The sequence below is a fragment of the Lepidochelys olivacea genome (assembly GCF_965140295.1).
Source record: "Lepidochelys olivacea isolate rLepOli2 genome assembly, chromosome: 23".
Taxonomy (NCBI): domain Eukaryota; kingdom Metazoa; phylum Chordata; order Testudines; family Cheloniidae; genus Lepidochelys; species Lepidochelys olivacea.
In genome coordinates, this window is record NC_140433.1 from 14,633,049 (window position 1) to 14,653,007 (window position 19,959).

General features: G+C 67.4%; 2 protein-coding genes across 4 annotated transcripts; one reads left to right on the forward strand and one right to left on the reverse strand.

Annotated features, from left to right (window-relative positions):
- Positions 1-36: 36 nt before the first annotated feature.
- PFKFB1 (6-phosphofructo-2-kinase/fructose-2,6-biphosphatase 1) lies at positions 37-11,949 on the reverse strand. Of its 3 annotated transcripts, none has more exons than XM_084612925.1 (15): positions 11,649-11,949; positions 10,299-10,424; positions 9,957-10,053; positions 9,742-9,808; positions 9,585-9,659; positions 9,257-9,313; positions 4,399-4,520; positions 4,070-4,277; positions 3,707-3,853; positions 3,476-3,580; positions 2,865-2,994; positions 1,196-1,258; positions 915-979; positions 536-670; positions 37-130 (listed from the first exon to the last, which is right to left on the reverse strand). In XM_084612925.1, exons 1-15 carry the CDS (start codon positions 11,674-11,676, stop codon positions 71-73), a joined length of 1,485 nt encoding a protein of 494 aa, XP_084469051.1. In that variant the 5' UTR covers positions 11,677-11,949; the 3' UTR covers positions 37-70. The 3 variants fall into 3 exon arrangements, with proteins under 3 accessions (XP_084469051.1, XP_084469050.1, XP_084469052.1); XM_084612924.1 differs by lacking the exon at positions 11,649-11,949 and adding an exon at positions 10,683-10,857; XM_084612926.1 differs by lacking the exons at positions 536-670; positions 11,649-11,949 and adding an exon at positions 10,683-10,857.
- Positions 11,950-13,538: 1,589 nt separating this feature from the next.
- WDR45 (WD repeat domain 45) lies at positions 13,539-19,461 on the forward strand. The gene is made up of 11 exons (XM_084612205.1): positions 13,539-13,626; positions 14,323-14,425; positions 14,779-14,853; positions 14,952-15,056; positions 15,167-15,272; positions 15,618-15,712; positions 15,819-15,898; positions 16,135-16,343; positions 17,411-17,512; positions 18,703-18,848; positions 18,925-19,461. Exons 2-11 carry the CDS (start codon positions 14,377-14,379, stop codon positions 19,032-19,034), a joined length of 1,077 nt encoding a protein of 358 aa, XP_084468331.1. The 5' UTR covers positions 13,539-13,626; positions 14,323-14,376; the 3' UTR covers positions 19,035-19,461.
- Positions 19,462-19,959: the final 498 nt, after the last annotated feature.

Consider the following 19,959-nt stretch of genomic DNA (forward strand, 5'->3'; position numbering starts at 1 on the left):
ACCTGGGGACAACAGCACTGACTACACAGCCGTGGCAAAGGAGAGAGCCGGATTTAATGGGTGCGAGCAGTTAATAGTGAGGGGGCACCGTCCCCAGTGCTTCCTCGGGCTCCCGCGTCACGTCGACATTCTGCAACGAGATCCGGGAAGCACAGGGTTACATGCACCTTGCGGGCTGGAGCCATGCCTGGTCCCATGGCTTTGAGAGCGTAGGGGTGTCCCTTTGTGCCTCAGTTTTCACTCCCTACCCCTACTCATTTAGACTGTTCTCTGGGGCAGGGACTGTCTCATTAGGGCTGTGTCATCCCTGGCATGCCAGGAGCCCTGATCTCATGCAGGGGTGTCTGTGATGGACCCCTGCTGTCAGGTGGGGTGTCAGGTGCACCCCCAGGGATGTTAATGGGGTTAGCACAGGTTACACACAGACTTTAGTGGCAGTGTAGTGGGATGGGGGGCAGGAAGGCGGTAGTGAAGCGTTTTAGGAGCTGGCAGGAAGGGGGCCCTGCCTGATTAAGGGGGCCAAAACTGACTTTACCTGCACCCCAAGCTGTGAGAAAGTTGTCAGACCAAGATCTTCCAAGTGGGACCATTTGGTGGGCTCCAGGCTGGCCAAAGGGTTGGTCCGGTAGTGCTGGTAATGGGGGAGCAGGCTAGACTTGTGGGGCAGGTGCTGAGATGGAGGTGGCCGAGGAGGGGAGATAAGAGGAAATGGTTAGAGGGGGCATGCAGATCTGCTTCCCCCTCCTCAGGTGGGTGTGGGTTGGAGGAGACAGGAGGAGCTGGGATCCAGGTATGGAGGGTGTTAATTTCACATGTGCTTTTGTCAGTTTCGGGGTGTCCCTCAGTGAGATCAGGACTGGGAGATTGCATTGGCCTAGCCCCCTAGTTTGGGGGCAGGGGGAGAAGCCACTCACCTGGGGGCGCTCCCGGTGCGTGTTCACGGCCTCCACGTTGAGGAAAATGGACTCCACTTGGCAACCTGCCATCACCCCATAAAAGAAAAGGCCCTTAGGTTAGAGCAGAGAGATCCATGCCCCCCCCCTTTCCTCCCTGGGGTGGGGAGTATAACTGGGTGTGGTCCCCCAAAATTTTTTTTGGGTGGGGACCTGCCAGTGGGACGTGAATGGGCCCAGAGGGATCTGGCACCTGTCTGAGGGCAGCGGGACCAGCCCGTGGTGAATGGAGATGCACTCACCGTATGCCACGGGGGTCAGTTTGAGCACGGTGTGCAGTGGGCATTTCAGATAGGGCAGCTCTTCTGCGGGGAGAGAAGAGGGCAGTTAGATGGGGGAGTTTTGGGGTGAACAGGATCCAGCCCATGCGACACACTATCCCTCATATTCACCACTTTTAAATGGTTGTTATATTTTGTATAAAGTATGCCTTGTGAGCTATACATTGAAAAGTCATAATCTGCTGAACATTGTTGTCCTGTTACACTGTGTGTATCAACATTGTATAGGGAGTTATGAGATTTGGCTATCTGATTGTTACTGACGTGTTATAATTCTGGGCAACACTCACAAGCCAGTTTCCCAGGGACAAAGACACACTGGCTTGCCAGCAAAGTGGAACTTCATGATCCCATGGGCCAGCAAGGGCTTTTTCAGTGAAAAGGGTCAGGATATAAGAAGAGTGGCTCCCTCTTCGCCCCCATCTCTACACATGGGATCAAAAACCCATCAGTGAACTGGGAGGATTGGTCCGAACTGGATGGCTTTCCACTTAGCAGGGACCGCTGAAAGTTCTGGGGTGAGAGACTTTTTGCTTTCAAATCCTATTTAGCTTGGTAAAGTTTACGAGTTAGCTGGTACTTTTATCCTTTTATTTTCGGTGGTAACCAGTTCGGACTTTTGTGCCCATGTCACTTCCAGTCACTTAACAGCTCTCCTGCTCTAGTTAATGCACTTGTTTTAACGGTTTATCTAAACCGGCGTGGTTGGGGCATCTCTCCTCAGGTTAACAAAGGCTGGGGCATGTTGGTTACCGGGTGATGGAATGACTGACTTCTGCACTGTTTAGGCGGGGTCCTGAGCAGTGTGAGCCACACATTTCTGGGGTGCAAGGCTGGGACTGAGGGAGGCGAAGGTGTCGCCCTGTATCTATTCATGAGTGGCTGGGAGAGCATGTGTGGGGCACTTTGCTGGGGGGCCGGGGCATGGGCCTGGGGTGGCTGCTTGCCACTAGCAGAGCAGTAAGAGACGTCCAGGGCTGGAGAATTAAGGGGATAGGCACAAAAGGTCAGAGACTTACCAAAGAAAATAAAAGGGAAGGACACCGTCTAAGTCCCAAACCTTACTCAGCTGAGCAGTATTTGGACCAAGCAGTTTCTCTCACCGCCCTGGGTGTTGGCGGTATGTTGCTGTCCTTCATACGCAGGCTTCCCCCTTAAGCTTGGGACCAGTCTCCTCGGTTCAAGTCTTTATCTTCCCAGTGTTCCTGCTGCTTCCAGCGTAGGTGCGGGAGGAGAAAGGCCGAAGCATGATGCCACTGTCCTCTATTTTATATCCTCAGTCCCTGTGCCTGGCAAACACCAGCCCAGACATCACAGAGCGGAGCAATCCCCCCATGGTGTGATGCTTGCACCCCCCACTGATGAAGGATCATTGAGCACCCACCTGGGTGTGGGGAACTGGCCGTGGCTGACTCCCAGACTTACACCATATTTCAATAATAACCATACAGCAAAGTCTTACACGTTAACGCTGTACATATCTGGACGGAACAATGGGGTTCAGCACATCATGACCTTTCCTAGGATACCTTACATGGCATGCTTGGTATGAAATATCACAGCCATCTATGAACGGTAGACATGGGGGTTACAGGTACAGTGTGTCCCGAGGGGGTAGCTGAGGGGGTACCTGCGCTCTTGTCCAGGAAGTAGGCCAGCAGGCAGCGCATGACGGCCTGATGGCAGATCACCAGCACATTCTCCTGCCGCTCCAGCTCCATGATGACGGGCTCCAGCCGCTGCACCAGGTCTTCATATGACTGAGGACGATTGTGGGGGCTGATGTCAATGAGAGAGATGCTGCCTCCCTCCATCTCCTCCCCGCCGGCACAGGTTAACAACAATTGTCACCCAAATCTGGCCATAGATTCTACAGTGGCAGGAAGTTCCATGGGCCCATTGTGTGTAAAAAAATCTGCTCCCTGCATCATGGGGCAGAGAGTTCCACAGGCTAAGTGTGTTGCCAAATTCATTCCCTTTAGGAATACCCCACAGCAGGAGACCCATCACTAAACTCCTGGGAACACTCGCTGGCAAGGAGTTCCACAGTCTGAGTGTGTGGCTAAACTCCTCCTCTTGGAAATACCCAGTAGCAGTGAGTTTCCCAGATTATTTAGGTCTGTCACTATAATTTGCCTCCAAGATCATGTGGCAGGGAGTTCCACAGGTTACTGACAAGTGAATCGCCCCCCTTCATGCCCCTGATCCCGCTCCAGTCAGGGTGCGGAGCACCCCCCTTACCTCCCCTTTCGGGTATCGGTATCGGTACTTGTCTTGATCGCGCAGGGCAAACTCCTCCGGGTGATGGGTCTGGATCTCCTCATAGGACATTTCCTCACAGACGCCCTGGAACACCCCATGCCGTTACAGGGGGGTGGCTGGACACCCGGTTCCGTCCCCACCTCTGGGAGGGAGGGGGGGATCTAGTGGGTTAGAGTGAGGATGGGGGCGGGCGGACGCCAGGGTTCTCACCGCATCGATCTCGTTCAGCGCCTTCCACTGCTCGTAGGGCACATGCAGGGCCTCGGCCGTCTGGATCGTCCGCTTCATGTGGCTGGTCCACACCTTGAGCTCCCGGATGTTCTGGCTCTCGATGAAGCTGGCCAGGGCGCAGGAAAACTAGGGGGGCAGAGGGGGGGTGAGCCCCATCCCTCAATTGGGGGGCCCTGGCTCCCCTCCCTGGGTCCCTGCTTCTGGAACGGGAGAGCCCTGATCCCCTGGTAGCAACTGCCCCATCCCGGCCCCCATCCCCACTTGCTATGTTTTCATAGCCCCCAAAGCTTCACACTGTGGGGGTGCTGCAGTCGCCCCCTCACGATGGCTGCCAGCCCCCACCTGCTGGCCGCGGGGGGAGAGCCCCGAGTCGCCCCCGAGGCGCCCCTGCAGGTTGAGCTGGCTCTCGCCGTGCCGGGCGAGGTAGATGGCGCGTGGCGCGACGTGGATGTTCATCAGGTAGTACACGGTGCGGCTCTGCACGTGGCCCTGCACCCGGCTCACCAGGTACCGCAGCCCCACGTTGAAGATCTTGATGTAGGACAGGGCGCTGCGGGGGCGGGGGGAGAAGGGGTCAGCAGACCTGGCTCCCAGCCTGGGAGGGGAGTGGGCTCTGGCGGTTAGACCCGGACGCCGGGGTCCTCTCCCCGCTCTGGGGGGAGGGGTCTCACCTGTCCAGCTCCTCGTCCAGGGGCTGGTAGTTCAGCTGGTAGCACTCGATGCGCTTGAGGAAATCCCCGACCACCTCCTCCCGCGCGCACTCCTCGTAGTCCGGGCTGCTCAGCTTGACTTGCTGCAGGCGGGACACCGGGGAGATGGGCCCAGAGCGAGGGGCCGCATTCCCCTGGGGCGGGTGTGGGGGGGACACGGGGCCGCCCGCCTCCCCCTGGGGGCGTGGGAGGGGGACACGGGGCCGCCCGCCTCCCCCTGGGGGCGTGGGAGGGGGACACGGGGCCGCCCGCCTCCCCCTGGGCGTGTGAGTGTGTGTGGGGGGGGGCACGGGGCCGCCCGCCTCCCCCTGGGCGTGTGAGTGTGGGGGGGGGGGCACGGGGCCGCCCGCCTCCCCCTGGGGGTGTGTGTGGGGGGGACACGGGGCCGCCCGCCTCCCCCTGGGCGCGTGTGGGGGGGGAACACGGGGCCGCCCGCCTCCCCCTGGGCGCGTGAGTGTGTGTGCGGGGGGAGACACGGGGCCGCCCGCCTCCCCATGGGCGTGCGTGTGTGTGCGGGGGGAGACACGGGGCCGCCCGCCTCCCCCTGGGCGTGCGTGTGTGTGCGGGGGGAGACACGGGGCCGCCCGCCTCCCCCTGGGCGTGTGAGTGTGTGTGTGGGGGGGACATGGGGCCGCCCGCCTCCCCCTGGGCGCGTGTGTGTGTGTGTGTGGGGGGGACATGGGGCCGCCCGCCTCCCCCTGGGCGCGTGTGTGTGTGTGTGGGGGGGGAGACACGGGGCCGCCCGCCTCCCCCTGGGCGCGTGAGTGTGTGTGTGGGGGGGGAGACACGGGGCCGCCCGCCTCCCCCTGGGCGTGTGAGTGTGTGTGTGGGGGGGGAGACACGGGGCCGCCCGCCTCCCCCTGGGCGTGTGAGTGTGTGTGTGGGGGGGGAGACACGGGGCCGCCCGCCTCCCCCTGGGCGTGTGAGTGTGTGTGTGGGGGGGACACGGGGCCGCCCGCCTCCCCCTGGGCGTGTGAGTGTGTGTGTGGGGGGGACACGGGGCCGCCCGCCTCCCCCTGGGCGTGTGAGTGTGTGTGTGGGGGGGACACGGGGCCGCCCGCCTCCCCCTGGGCGTGTGAGTGTGTGTGTGGGGGGGACACGGGGCCGCCCGCCTCCCCCTGGGCGTGTGAGTGTGTGGGGGGGGGGGACACGGGGCCGCCCGCCTCCCCCTGGGCGTGTGAGTGTGTGGGGGGGGGGGACACGGGGCCGCCCGCCTCCCCCTGGGCGTGTGAGTGTGTGTGTGTGTGTGGGGAGACACGGGGCCGCCCGCCTCCCCCTGGGCGTGTGAGTGTGTGTGTGTGGGGGGGACACGGGGCCGCCCGCCTCCCCCTGGGCGTGTGAGTGTGTGTGTGTGGGGGGGACACGGGGCCGCCCGCCTCCCCCTAGGCGTGTGAGTGTGTGTGTGGGGGGGGGACACGGGGCCGCCCGCCTCCCCCTGGGCGTGTGAGTGTGTGTGTGTGGGGGGGACACGGGGCCGCCCGCCTCCCCCTGGGCGTGTGACTGTGTGTGGGGGGGGGACACGGGGCCGCCCGCCTCCCCCTGGGCGTGTGACTGTGTGTGTGGGGGGGACACGGGGCCGCCCGCCTCCCCCTGGGCGTGGGAGTGTGTGTGTGGGGGGGACACGGGGCCGCCCGCCTCCCCCTGGGCGTGGGAGTGTGTGTGTGGGGGGGACACGGGGCCGCCCGCCTCCCCCTGGGCGTGGGAGTGTGTGTGGGGGGGGGACACGGGGCCGCCCGCCTCCCCCTGGGCGTGGGAGTGTGTGTGTGGGGGGGACACGGGGCCGCCCGCCTCCCCCTGGGCGTGGGAGTGTGTGTGTGGGGGGGACACGGGGCCGCCCGCCTCCCCCTGGGCGTGGGAGTGTGTGTGTGGGGGGGACACGGGGCCGCCCGCCTCCCCCTGGGCGTGGGAGTGTGTGTGTGGGGGGGACACGGGGCCGCCCGCCTCCCCCTGGGCGTGGGAGTGTGTGTGTGGGGGGGACACGGGGCCGCCCGCCTCCCCCTGGGCGTGGGAGTGTGTGTGTGGGGGGGACACGGGGCCGCCCGCCTCCCCCTGGGCGTGGGAGTGTGTGTGGGGGGGGGACACGGGGCCGCCCGCCTCCCCCTGGGCGTGGGAGTGTGTGTGTGGGGGGGACACGGGGCCGCCCGCCTCCCCCTGGGCGTGTGAGTGTGTGTGTGGGGGGGACACGGGGCCGCCCGCCTCCCCCTGGGCGTGTGAGTGTGTGTGGGGGGGGGACACGGGGCCGCCCGCCTCCCCCTGGGCGTGTGAGTGTGTGTGGGGGGGGGACACGGGGCCGCCCGCCTCCCCCTGGGCGTGTGAGTGTGTGTGTGTGTGTGGGGAGACACGGGGCCGCCCGCCTCCCCCTGGGCGTGTGAGTGTGTGTGTGTGGGGGGGACACGGGGCCGCCCGCCTCCCCCTGGGCGTGTGAGTGTGTGTGTGTGGGGGGGACACGGGGCCGCCCGCCTCCCCCTGGGCGTGTGAGTGTGTGTGTGTGGGGGGGACACGGGGCCGCCCGCCTCCCCCTGGGCGTGTGAGTGTGTGTGTGGGGGGGGGACACGGGGCCGCCCGCCTCCCCCTGGGCGTGTGACTATGTGTGGGGGGGGGACACGGGGCCGCCCGCCTCCCCCTGGGCGTGTGACTGTGTGTGTGGGGGGGACACGGGGCCGCCCGCCTCCCCCTGGGCGTGGGAGTGTGTGTGTGGGGGGGACACGGGGCCGCCCGCCTCCCCCTGGGCGTGGGAGTGTGTGTGTGGGGGGGACACGGGGCCGCCCGCCTCCCCCTGGGCGTGGGAGTGTGTGTGTGGGGGGGACACGGGGCCGCCCGCCTCCCCCTGGGCGTGTGAGTGTGTGTGTGGGGGGGACACGGGGCCGCCCGCCTCCCCCTGGGCGTGGGAGTGTGTGTGTGGGGGGGACACGGGGCCGCCCGCCTCCCCCTGGGCGTGGGAGTGTGTGTGTGTGGGGGGACACGGGGCCGCCCGCCTCCCCCTGGGCGTGGGAGTGTGTGTGTGGGGGGGACACGGGGCCGCCCGCCTCCCCCTGGGCGTGGGAGTGTGTGTGTGGGGGGGGACACGGGGCCGCCCGCCTCCCCCTGGGCGCGCGTGTGTGTGTGTGGGGGGGGACACGGGGCCGCCCGCCTCCCCCTGGGCGCGCGTGTGTGTGTGTGTGGGGGACACGGGGCCGCCCGCCTCCCCCTGGGCGCGTGTGTGTGTGTGTGGGGGGGGGGGACACGGGGCCGCCCGCCTCCCCCTGGGCGCGTGTGTGTGTGTGTGGGGGGGGGACACGGGGCCGCCCGCCTCCCCCTGGGCGCGTGTGTGTGTGTGTGTGGGGGGGGACACGGGGCCGCCCGCCTCCCCCTGGGCGCGCGTGTGTGTGGGGGGGACACGGGGCCGCCCGCCTCCCCCTGGGCGCGCGTGTGTGTGTGTGTGGGGGACACGGGGCCGCCCGCCTCCCCCTGGGCGCGCGTGTGTGTGTGGGGGGGGGGGGGACACGGGGCCGCCCGCCTCCCCCTGGGCGTGTGAGTGTGTGTGTGGGGGGGACACGGGGCCGCCCGCCTCCCCCTGGGCGTGGGAGTGTGTGTGTGGGGGGGACACGGGGCCGCCCGCCTCCCCCTGGGCGTGGGAGTGTGTGTGTGTGGGGGGACACGGGGCCGCCCGCCTCCCCCTGGGCGTGGGAGTGTGTGTGTGGGGGGGACACGGGGCCGCCCGCCTCCCCCTGGGCGTGGGAGTGTGTGTGTGGGGGGGGACACGGGGCCGCCCGCCTCCCCCTGGGCGCGCGTGTGTGTGTGTGGGGGGGGACACGGGGCCGCCCGCCTCCCCCTGGGCGCGCGTGTGTGTGTGTGTGGGGGACACGGGGCCGCCCGCCTCCCCCTGGGCGCGTGTGTGTGTGTGTGTGGGGGGGGGACACGGGGCCGCCCGCCTCCCCCTGGGCGCGTGTGTGTGTGTGTGGGGGGGGGACACGGGGCCGCCCGCCTCCCCCTGGGCGCGTGTGTGTGTGTGTGTGGGGGGGGACACGGGGCCGCCCGCCTCCCCCTGGGCGCGCGTGTGTGTGGGGGGGACACGGGGCCGCCCGCCTCCCCCTGGGCGCGCGTGTGTGTGTGTGTGGGGGACACGGGGCCGCCCGCCTCCCCCTGGGCGCGCGTGTGTGTGTGGGGGGGGGGGGGACACGGGGCCGCCCGCCTCCCCCTGGGCGCGTGTGTGTGTGTGTGGGGGGGGGGACACGGGGCCGCCCGCCTCCCCCTGGGCGCGTGTGTGTGTGTGTGGGGGGGGGACACGGGGCCGCCCGCCTCCCCCTGGGCGCGTGTGTGTGTGTTGGGGGGGGACACGGGGCCGCCCGCCTCCCCCTGGGCGCGTGTGTGTGTGTGTGGGGGGGACACGGGGCCGCCCGCCTCCCCCTGGGCGCGTGTGTGTGTGTGTGGGGGGGACACGGGGCCGCCCGCCTCCCCCTGGGCGCGTGTGTGTGTGTGGGGGGGACACGGGGCCGCCCACCTCCCCCTGGGCGCGTGTGTGTGTGTGTGGGGGGGACACGGGGCCGCCCGCCTCCCACTGGGCGCGCGTGTGTGTGTGTGGGGGGACACGGGGCCGCCCGCCTCCCCCTGGGCGCGCGTGTGTGTGTGTGGGGGGACACGGGGCCGCCCGCCTCCCCCTGGGCGCGCGCGTGTGTGTGTGTGTGTGTGGGGAGACACGGGGCCGCCCGCCTCCCCCTGGGCGTGAGAGTGTGTGTGTGGGGGGGACACGGGGCCGCCCGCCTCCCCCTGGGCGTGAGAGTGTGTGTGTGGGGGGGGACACGGGGCCGCCCGCCTCCCCCTGGGGGGGTGTTTCTCTCACTGTGATGTTCTCCTCGATGATATCAGGGTCATCACAGATGGACTCAATGAAAAACACCTGGGAGGGGGGTTAAAGTGGGTCTGACAGTGAGACTGGAGAGCCCAGCACTGCGCACTTCCCCCAGCAGTGCCCCCCGCCCCCTCCAACACTGCGCCCTTCCCACCTGAAAGTGCCCCCAGCTGGGCACCCCTCCCCAACATTTCCCCCCCGGACACCCCTCCCCAGCACTGTGAGCTTCCCCCCAGTGGAGCCCACAACCAAGGCCCCCGAAGTACTGTGGACTTCCCTATAGCAGTGCCTTGGGCCAGACCCATGCCCCCCCCTTTACCTTGTAGCCATGGTCACTGGCGAATTGCAGGATCATGTTCCTTCGCTCCCGTGTCGTGTTGGTGGCGTCAAACACCTGAACATAGGAGCAGGCATGAGGCCAGGGTAGATGGGCCCATGGGCCTGGCGGGGGGAGGAAGGGGGAGGGTCCCTCTTACCGCGACCTGTCCCTCCTCACGGCTCAGGTAAGTGTGGACATCCTTCAGAGCAGCCAGAGCGCACTGCCTGGGGGAGAGGAGGGGTGAGACCCTTACACATACCCCACCCCTCCCCCAAGCTGTGCTGCAAACTTCCCCCCAGCAGTGCCCCCAGCCGGAGTCACCCCCAGCGCCACGAGCTTCCCCCCTGCAGTGCCCCCAGCTCACCCCCTCACCTGCGTATGTGCATGGCTTCCTGGTTATCTGGCCGGAAGAACTCATAGTTTTTGTAGGTCTGCACAGCCTCGCGGCGATATTGCCCCACGTTGAACACTGCGGGGAGAGTGGGGGGTGGGCCGGGGTCCCCATACTCCTCCCCACAGCCCCCCGACAGACACCCACCCTGCCCTCTAATTTCCTGCCACCACAATCAGAGAACTCCCCTGTCCCGCCCCACAACTCCCTCCCCCAAGAGATCTCTGTCCCTGCCAGCTCCACAGACCCCACCTTAGAGACTCCAGCCACCCCAATCTCTACCCCCCCATCTCCTCTGAACCCCAGCCTACCCCCCACCTCACCCTTTGTGGGGATCCCAATCCAGTTCAGGTAGCGGGTCAGCTTCTTGGAGATATAGGTCTTCCCACGGGCCGGCAGCCCCACCAGGATCACCATAGTGGGCGAATTGGTAAACTGAGGCACGGAGGCTGTTGTGTGGGGGAGAACGGACACAGCAACAGGGATGGGGGGCTAGAGGCCAGATCCCCAATCAAGCTGCACCCTCAAACCCCCACACCCTGGGCCCTGAACCCCCTAGAGGGGACAGGCCCTGGGCCCCATTCCCCACCTCCCTTAGCCAGCCAGGGGCTTGTGCCCCCTAGAGGGGACAGGCCCAATGCCCCATTCCTGCCCCCCTGAGCCAGCCAGTCCCTGCCCAGCTCCCCCACAGGCCACCCCCCACTCACACCCCCTGCGCTGGTGCAGCCGGTTGCTGGTGCGTGGGATCCACACTTTCTGCAGCGGCGTCTGGGTGAGCTCCCCCGCCTCGGCCGACATCCTGCCCCCTGGGAGCTCGCCGGGCACCTCAGCCCCACAGGCTCTCGTTGCCCTGGGACTGGCTGGCCTCACCCTCTGGGCACCCTGCCGGGGGGGGAGGGGAGAAGGGGGGAACTGCTGACCCCCAGATCACTGACCCCCGTGCTGTGTACGCTGCAGATAACACCAATCACCGCCCCCTGAGCCAGCCAGTCCCTGCCCTGGGGCGCGATGGGAGCTGGCGTCCCCCAGACTGGACAGGCCCTGTGCCCCATTCCCAGCCCCCCTGAGCCAGCAGGCCCATAGCTCTGACTCTGTGCCTGTCCAGACAGTGGGTCCCCTGTGCACTGGCTCCAATCCCCCTACTTCCCGTGCTGATCATCCGCGTGCCCAGGAGCCCGACCAGCGTGCCAGGCTCGGGGCCAAAGGCCGATGCCCCTCACAGAGGGAGGCTGGAGGTCAGGGAGGACATTTCCCCGCCCAGTGCAGAATGGGGCAGGGGGTGCTTTCCCCAGGCTCTCCGAATCGCCTGCCAATCTGGGGCCCTGGCAGGCCAACGCCAAGCGTAAATCTTCCAGCGCCGTCACCCCAAGAGCAGAGCGGACTGGGGGACGTTGGGGAGGGGCTGGAGCCCAGCAGAGGACCCCCACAAGGGGGAAATTGCAGGGGGTCTCTTGGAATTCTCCCTGTCTAGGGGACAGGCAAGCAGGCCTAATGCCAATGATGTGGCTGGATGCATTAAAAAAAACAGGCTTTGCCTGCTCTAACCACCAGACCCCACTCTCCTCCCAGAGCCAAGGAGAGAACCCAGGAGTCCTGGCTCCCAGCCCTCCGCCCCCAAACCACTAGACCCAACTCGGGGCAAGTGTATTTTGTGAAGGTCTTTGCTCCCTTACCTGGTATCTTAGTTGGCTTTTGCTCCATGGCTCAGGGGGTCAAGTGGGTTGGAGAAGGGGGGCCTTGGGAGTCAGGATCCTGAAGCATGGGGGTCGGTAGGTTGGGGGGTTGTTAGGAGGCCTCGGTCAGCTCCACCTCGGCTCAGCGGAAGCAAACCAACCCAGGGAGCTGTTCCAAACAGACCCATGTGCCCCTCTGGAAAGGTCACAGCTAACATTACACCTGGCAAGGGAGAAACGGTGGGGCTGGTGGGTTAGAACAGGGGGGCTGGGAGCCAGGACTCCTGGGTTCTCTCCCCGGCTCTGGGAGGAGGGGGGTGGGATTCGGAAAGTCATAGCATTGCCCAGCTCCTGGGGCCTCCCCCCTCCTCTGCTGTGTAACACACTCCCCCAGCCCCCATCAGACACAAAGCCCCCACCAGCCCAGTGTCCCCCAGGTACCCCTGAAGCCCCACCCCCAGCACAGGTACTTCTATTGGCTCCTCCCCTTTCACCACCCCTCTCACAGGTGTGTTGGGGAGGCAGGGAGGAGAGACGCCAGGGTGCTCTGGGGGGAGGGAGCACAGGCATAGACTGCAGGAGACAAGGAGACAAGCCCCTTGCTCTAACCACCAGAGCCCGCTCCCCTCCCAGAGCCAGGGAGAGAACCCAGGAGTCCTGGCTCCCAGCCCCCCCCCCCGCTCTAACCACCAGACCCCGCTCCCCTCCCAGAGCCAGGGAGAGAACCCAGGAGTCCTGGCTCCCAGCCCCCCCCCCCCGCTCTAACCACCAGACCCCGCTCCCCTCCCAGAGCCAGGGAGAGAACCCAGGAGTCCTGGCTCCCAGCCCCCCCCCCCCGCTCTAACCACCAGACCCCGCTCCCCTCCCAGAGCCAGGGAGAGAACCCAGGAGTCCTGGCTCCCAGCCCCCCCCCCCGCTCTAACCACCAGACCCCGCTCCCCTCCCAGAGCCAGGGAGAGAACCCAGGAGTCCTGGCTCCCAGCCCTCCCCCTCTAACCACCAGACCCCACTTCCCTCCCAGAGCCAGGGAGAGAACCCAGGAGTCCTGGCTCCCAGCCCCCCCCCCCCGCTCTAACCACCAGACCCCGCTCCCCTCCCAGAGCCAGGGAGAGAACCCAGGAGTCCTGGCTCCCAGCCCTCCCCCTCTAACCACCAGACCCCACTTCCCTCCCAGAGCCAGGGAGAGAACCCAGGAGTCCTGGCTCCCAGCCCCCCCCCCCGCTCTAACCACCAGACCCCACTCCCCTCCCAGAGCCAGGGAGAGAACCCAGGAGTCCTGGCTCCCAGCCCCCCCCCCCCCGCTCTAACCACCAGACCCCACTCCCCTCCCGGAGCCAGGGAGAGAACCCAGGAGTCCTGGCTCCCAGCCCCCCCCCCCCGCTCTAACCACCAGACCCCACTCCCCTCCCGGAGCCAGGGAGAGAACCCAGGAGTCCTGGCTCCCAGCCCCCCCCCCCCCGCTCTAACCACCAGACCCCGCTCCCCTCCCAGAGCCAGGGAGAGAACCCAGGAGTCCTGGCTCCCAGCCCTCCCCCTCTAACCACCAGACCCCACTTCCCTCCCAGAGCCAGGGAGAGAACCCAGGAGTCCTGGCTCCCAGCCCCCCCCCCGCTCTAACCACCAGACCCCACTCCCCTCCCAGAGCCAGGGAGAGAACCCAGGAGTCCTGGCTCCCAGCCCCCCCCCCCCGCTCTAACCACCAGACCCCACTCCCCTCCCGGAGCCAGGGAGAGAACCCAGGAGTCCCTTGCCGGGGGGGCGGGGGAGAGGGCATGTTTGGCTATTTGCCAGTATCCAAGATGGCTGCCAACGGGCGTTACTAAGGGCAACACAGCTCCCTTGCCAATGTCAAACATGGCCGCTATGGCTTCACCCATCGTCCAAGTTGATCACGTGATGAGCTGTCAGCGGCCCTTCCCCTGTGTGACCCGGCGGAACCAGATCAGCTGGTGTTTGCCGCCCGCCCGCTTTCTGCGGGGTAACCAGGGCCTGGGCTCGTGGGGGGCAGTGGGGCTGGGCTCGTGGAGGGAAGTGGGGCAGTGGAGAGGTGGGGTTGGGGGCTGGGCTCGAGGGGGGAAGTGGGGAGGTGGGGCTGGGGGGCTGGGCTCGTGGGGGCAGTGGAGAGGTGGGGTTGGAGGCTGGGCTTATGGGGGGAGGTGGGGTTGGGGGGCTGGGCTCAAGGGGGGAAGTGGGGAGGTGGGGCTGGGCTGGGAGGTTGTGGCTGGGGGGTCAGCGGGGCTGGGGAGATGGATATGGGGGCTGGGGGATGCCGCAGGGGGAAGGGGCAGCGATTGGCGGGGGGGGGCAAGGTGAATGCTGTGGGGCAGGGGGCACCCAGATAGACACGTCATGGTGGAGGTGGGGGCCCAGGGAGGGGCTCGGGGCAGGGTGCTGGGGCGCAGTGGGGCCAGGGGATGTGGGAGGCCGTGGGGCTGTGTGTGTGCAGGACAGTGGCTGGGGGGCAGCAGACTCTGGCTGGGGCAGACACGGGGATTATTGGGGGGCAGGACGATCCTGGGGGAAGAGCGGGGGCAGTGGGGTTGCGGGAGACAGTGACAGGGCAGCTGGGTGGGGGCAGACAGCTGGGCATGGGGGTGAAAGGGGCACGTGGAGATGGGGGGCTGGAGCGTAGCCTCAGACTCTCTTACCCCCTGCCCCTCACCCCACTCCTCAGCTGCCTGTTGCTGGGATCCGGGAAGGGGCCCCCCAGATCCGCTGGTCCTGCAGCATGGCGCAGCAACGCGGGGTGAACAGTCTGCGCTTCAACCAGGACCAGAGTAAGCGGCACCCCCTGAACCCCGCCTCCGTGCCCTGTGGGGAGAACCCAGGCGTCCGGGCTCCCTGCCCCTCCCCTGCTCTTACCACCAGAGCCCACTCCCCTCCCAGAGCCAGGGAGAGAACCCAGGCGTCCGGGCTCCCTGCCCCCCCCCCCACCCGCTCTTACCACCAGAGCCCACTCCCCTCCCAGAGCCAGGGAGAGAACCCAGGCGTCCTGGCTCCCTGCCCCTCCCCTGCTCTTAGCACCAGAGCCCACTCCCCTCCCAGAGCCAGGGAGAGAACCCAGGCGTCCGGGAAGCCCCTTCCCCTGCGGCGGGCTGGGGTTTAACCCACTCTCTGCCCCTCGTTCCAGGCTGCTTCTGCTGCGCGATGGAGTCCGGGGTGCGAATCTACAATGTGGAGCCGCTCATGGAGAAAGGGCACCTGGGTAAGGGGGGGACTGGTAGGGAGGGCAGGGAATGGGGGCTGGCTGGCTCGGAGCGGGGAAGTGGCATTGGACTCCACCCCGATTTTCTACCCCCCCAGATCACGAGCAGGTGGGCAGCGTGGCCCTGGTCGAGATGCTGCATCGATCCAACCTCTTGGCCGTTGTGGGGGGAGGAGGGAACCCCAAATTCTCAGAGATCTCAGGTATGTACCCCGGGGGGGGCTGGGAGCTAGGACTCCTGGGTTCTCCCCCCAGCTCGGGGGGGGCTGTGGGGGTAGCACTCTCTGCTCTCACCCGTGTCACCCCCTGGCAGTGCTGATTTGGGACGACGCCCGCGAGGGGAAGGGTGGCAAAGACAAGCTGGTTCTGGAATTCACCTTCACCAAACCCGCCCTGGCAGTGCGCATGAGACACGACAAGTGAGTGTGACCCCAGGCGTCCGGGCTCCCACCCCCCACCCTCGAATCTCCAGCCCCCACTTCCCTCCCGGAGCTGGGGAGACAACCCAGGAGTCCTGGCTCCCAGCCCCCCTGCTCTAACCACTAGACCCCACTCCCCTCCCAGAGCCGGGGAGAGAACCCAGGAGTCCTGGCTCCCAGCCCCCCTGCTCTAACCACTAGACCCCACTCCCCTCCCAAAGCAGGGACAGGACCCAGGAATCCTGGCTCCCAATCCAGCCCCCTACTCTAACCACTAGACCCCTCCCTCCCTTCCCCTCCCCGAGCCAAGAGAGAACCCAGGAGTCCGGGCTCTTTGTGTTTCAGGATCATCATTGTTCTGAGGAACCGTATTTACGTTTATTCCTTCCCGGAGAACCCCACCAAGCTCTTTGAGTTCGACACACGGGACAACCCCAAAGGTACAGACCCCCCCAGCATGGCGCCCCCCCTGCGCCCCTCAGGACAGCAGCCCCCGCCCTGCTCCCCCCAGCGCGGCGCCCCCCAGCCTCCTGCTCTATCCCCCAGGGCTCTGCGATCTCTGCCCCAGTCTGGAGAAACAGCTGCTGGTGTTTCCTGGGCACAAATGTGGCAGCCTGCAGCTGGTGGTGAGTGGGGGTGGGGTGGGGTTCGTGGGGGGGCACGGAGGGGAGCAGGGAGGTGCTGGGGGAGGGGTGGGATTCGGGGGGGGACAGAGATGGGTCGGGGGGGTGATCCATTTCCCGCAGGGGCGAGGGGTAACATGGGGTGTCCGTGGTCACGGGAGGGGGGGTCACTGTGTGGCTGGGTGGGGGGGGCTGGGCTCTGCGGGGCAGCCTGGTCTCAGCCCCCCCCCCCCCCCCAGGACCTGTCGAGCACCCAGCCGGGCACCTCGTCGGCACCGTTCACCATCAATGCCCACCAGGGCGAGATCGCCTGCGTCTCCCTCAACCAGCCGGGCACCGTGGTGGCATCGGCCTCCCGCCAGGGCACCCTGATCCGCCTCTTCGACACCCAGAGCAAGGAGAAGCTGGTAGAGCTGCGCCGGGGCACGGACCCTGCCACGCTGTACTGGTGAGCGCCCCGGGCACGGACCCCCCTGGGCAGGGCCCCCCCTGGGCACGGACCCCCCCGGGCACAGGGCCCCCTGGGCACGGACCCTGCCACGCTGTACTGGTGAGCCCCCCGGGCAGGGCCCCCCCTGGGCACAGACCCCCCCAGGCACGGACCCCCCCGGGCACAGAGCCCCCCCGGGCACGGACCCTGCCACGCTGTACTGGTGAGCCCCCCGGGCACGGACCCCCCGGGCACAGAGCCCCCCGGGCAGGGCCCCCCCGGGCACAGACCCTGCCACGCTGTACTGGTGAGCGCCCCGGGCACGGACCCCCCGGGCACAGAGCCCCCCGGGCAGGGCCCCCCCGGGCACGGACCCTGCCACGCTGTACTGGTGAGCGCCCCGGGCACGGACCCCCCGGGCACAGAGCCCCCCGGGCACGGACCCTGCCACGCTGTACTGGTGAGCGCCCCGGGCACGGACCCCCCTGGGCACGGAGCCCCCCGGGCACGGAGCCCCCCGGGCACGGACCCTGCCACGCTGTACTGGTGACCCCCCCTGGGCATGGACCCCCCCGGGCACGGACCCCCCCGGGCACGGACCCTGCCACGCTGTACTGGTGAGCGCCCCGGGCACAGACCCCCCCAGGCACGGACCCCCCGGGCACAGAGCCCCCCGGGCACGGACCCTGCCACGCTGTACTGGTGAGCGCCCCGGGCACAGACCCCCCCGGGCAGGGCCCCCCGGGCACAGAGCCCCCCGGGCACGGACCCTGCCACGCTGTACTGGTGAGCGCCCCGGGCACGGACCCCCCCCTGGGCACAGAGCCCCCTGGGCACAGAGCCCCCCGGGCAGGGCCCCCCTGGGCACGGACCCCCCCGCGCTGTACTGGTGAGTGCCCCGGACAGAGCCCCCCGGGCAAGGACCCCCCCCTGGGCACAGAGCCCCCCCCGGGCACGGACCCCCCCGCGCTGTACTGGTGAGTGCCCCGGGCACGGCCCCCCCACAGCACCGACATCCCTCCTGGGGGGGCACTGCCAGGGGGAGCTTGTGGCCTGGGTAACCCCCCCCCCCCCGATCTCCACAGCATCAACTTCAGCCACGACTCGTCGTTTCTTTGCGCGTCGAGTGACAAGGGGACCGTTCACGTCTTCGCCCTGAAGGACACACGCCTCAACCGCCGCTCCGCGTAGGTCCCCCCCGGAGCCCCCCCACCGCGCCTGGGTACCCCCCGGGGCCCCCCCAGAGCATCTCAACCGCCGCTCCGCGTAGGTCCCCCCCCGGAGCCCCCCCACCGCGCCTGGGTACCCCCCGGGGCCCCCCCAGAGCATCTCAACCGCCGCTCCGCGTAGGTCCCCCCCCAGAGCCCCCCCACCCCGCCTGGGTACCCCCCGGGGCCCCCCCACCGCATCTCAACCGCCGCTCCGCGTAGGTCCCCCCCGGAGCCCCCCCACCGCACCTGGGTACCCCCCGGGGCCCCCCCAGAGCATCTCAACCGCCACTCCGTGTAGGTCCCCCCCCGGAGCCCCCCCACCCCGCCTGGGTACCCCCCGGGGCCCCCCCACCGCATCTCAACCGCCGCTCCGCGTAGGTCCCCCCCGGAGCCCCCCCACCGCACCTGGGTACCCCCCGGGGCCCCCCCAGAGCATCTCAACCGCCACTCCGTGTAGGTCCCCCCCAGAGCCCCCACCACGCCTGGGTACCCCCCGGGGCCCCCCCACCGCATCTCAACCGCTGCGCCGCGTAGGTCCCCCCCCGGGGCCCCCCCAGAGCATCTCAACCGCCACTCTGCGTAGGTCCCCCCCCCAGAGCCCCCCCACCCCGCCTGGGTACCCCCCGGGGCCCCCCCAGAGCATCTCAACCGCCGCTCCGCGTAGGTCCCCCCCGGAGCCCCCCCACCCCGCCTGGGTACCCCCCGGGGCCCCCCCACCGCATCTCAACCGCCGCGCCGCATAGCACCCCCCCACCTGGGTACGCCCTGGGGCCCCCCAACCATTGCTCTGCGTAGGTCCCCCCCCACTTGCCCCAGAGCTCAGGTACCCCCCTGGGGCCCTGCACTCCCCCTCACCTGCTGCTCTGCATAGGTACCCCCGCCAGGGACCCCCACGGGGCCCTGCACTCCCCCTCACCTGCTGCTCTGCATAGGTACCCCCGCCAGGGACCCCCACGGGGCCCTGCACTCCCCCTCACCTGCTGCTCTGCATAGGTACCCCCCCCAGGGACCCCAACCACACCTCAACCACTGCTCCTGGTAGGTACCCCCCTGTGGCTCCCCCCTGCACCTAAACCACCCCTCCGCACACATACCCTGCCTCGGTGCCCCCCCGGGCCCCTTAACCACTGCTCTGTGTGGGTGCCCCCTGACGCGTCTCTCCCCAGGCTGGCGCGCGTGGGCAAGGTGGGCCCGGTGATCGGCCAGTACGTGGACTCGCAGTGGAGCCTGGCCAGCTTCACGGTGCCGGCGGAGTCGGCCTGCGTCTGTGCCTTCGGCCGCAGCTCCGCCAAGACCGTCAACTCCGTCATCGGTCAGTGGGGGGCAGAGTGGGGGGGCAGGGGTCTCTTCTCACCCCCCTCTAACGCCCGTGTCCCCCCGCTCCCCAGCGATCTGCGTGGATGGCACCTTCCACAAATACGTCTTCACGCCCGACGGCAACTGCAACCGTGAGGCCTTTGACGTCTACCTGGACATCTGCGACGACGACGACTTCTGAGCCCCCCGCGCTGGGCCCGAGGCCGGGGCCGCAGAGGGGGCAGCTGTTTGTGGACTTCTAGCCGTGGGACCACTCACCTCCAGCTCTGAGATCCACCTCCCCTCCTGCGGAGATGCAGCCACCTCTGGGGTGGGCTGGCTGGGCCTCACGCTGCTCTGGAACGGCTCACCCAGCACTGAGATGCAGCTCAGTTTGAAACAGCCCGGGATTGATACCAGACCCTCTGGTTTCTCACCCCACTGCCTGGAGGGGAAGAGCCTGGCTTTTACCTTCTACTGCTGCTCCCTTCTAGTGGCACAGACACACCCCAGCCTCAGGCCCATGGGGAGACACTGTAACCCCCCCTGTTCACCGCTTGTAATGGCTACGGTATTTTGTACAGAGTATGCCTTGTGAGGTATCATTTGAAAAGCCACAATCTGCTGAACATTATTGTCCTGTTACAATGTGCGTATCAACATCGGAGAGGGAGGCAGGAGATTTTGCTTTATGTTCGTTACTGAAACACATTGTGAATTTAGGAAACATCTGCAGACTAACCCCTTAGCCCTAACAACAGGACTGTGAGCAAAAGTCCCACATGTCAGCCCTGGAGGATTTTGAGAGATGCTAAATATCTCCTGTGCCCCACAGCCAGTGAGATCACCTGCCTCGCCTCCCTTGCACAATGGAACAAGAGCACGGGGAAGATAAAGAAATCCATCAGGAGCCTATGGGAGGGGCTGGGCCTAACGAGACAGCGCTCTCATTAGCCAGAAGTGCCATGAAGGGTTAGGGGCAGGAAATCCCTCTGCTGCTAGAATTACTGGGGTGGTGAAGGTTAGGAATGAGCTTGTGATTTTCCCTTTGTCAGCAACTCTGAGCTGCCCCCTGTAAGCTCTTAAAAGCGTTTCCTAGTTAAACACCGGTGGGTTTGGGGAGCTAC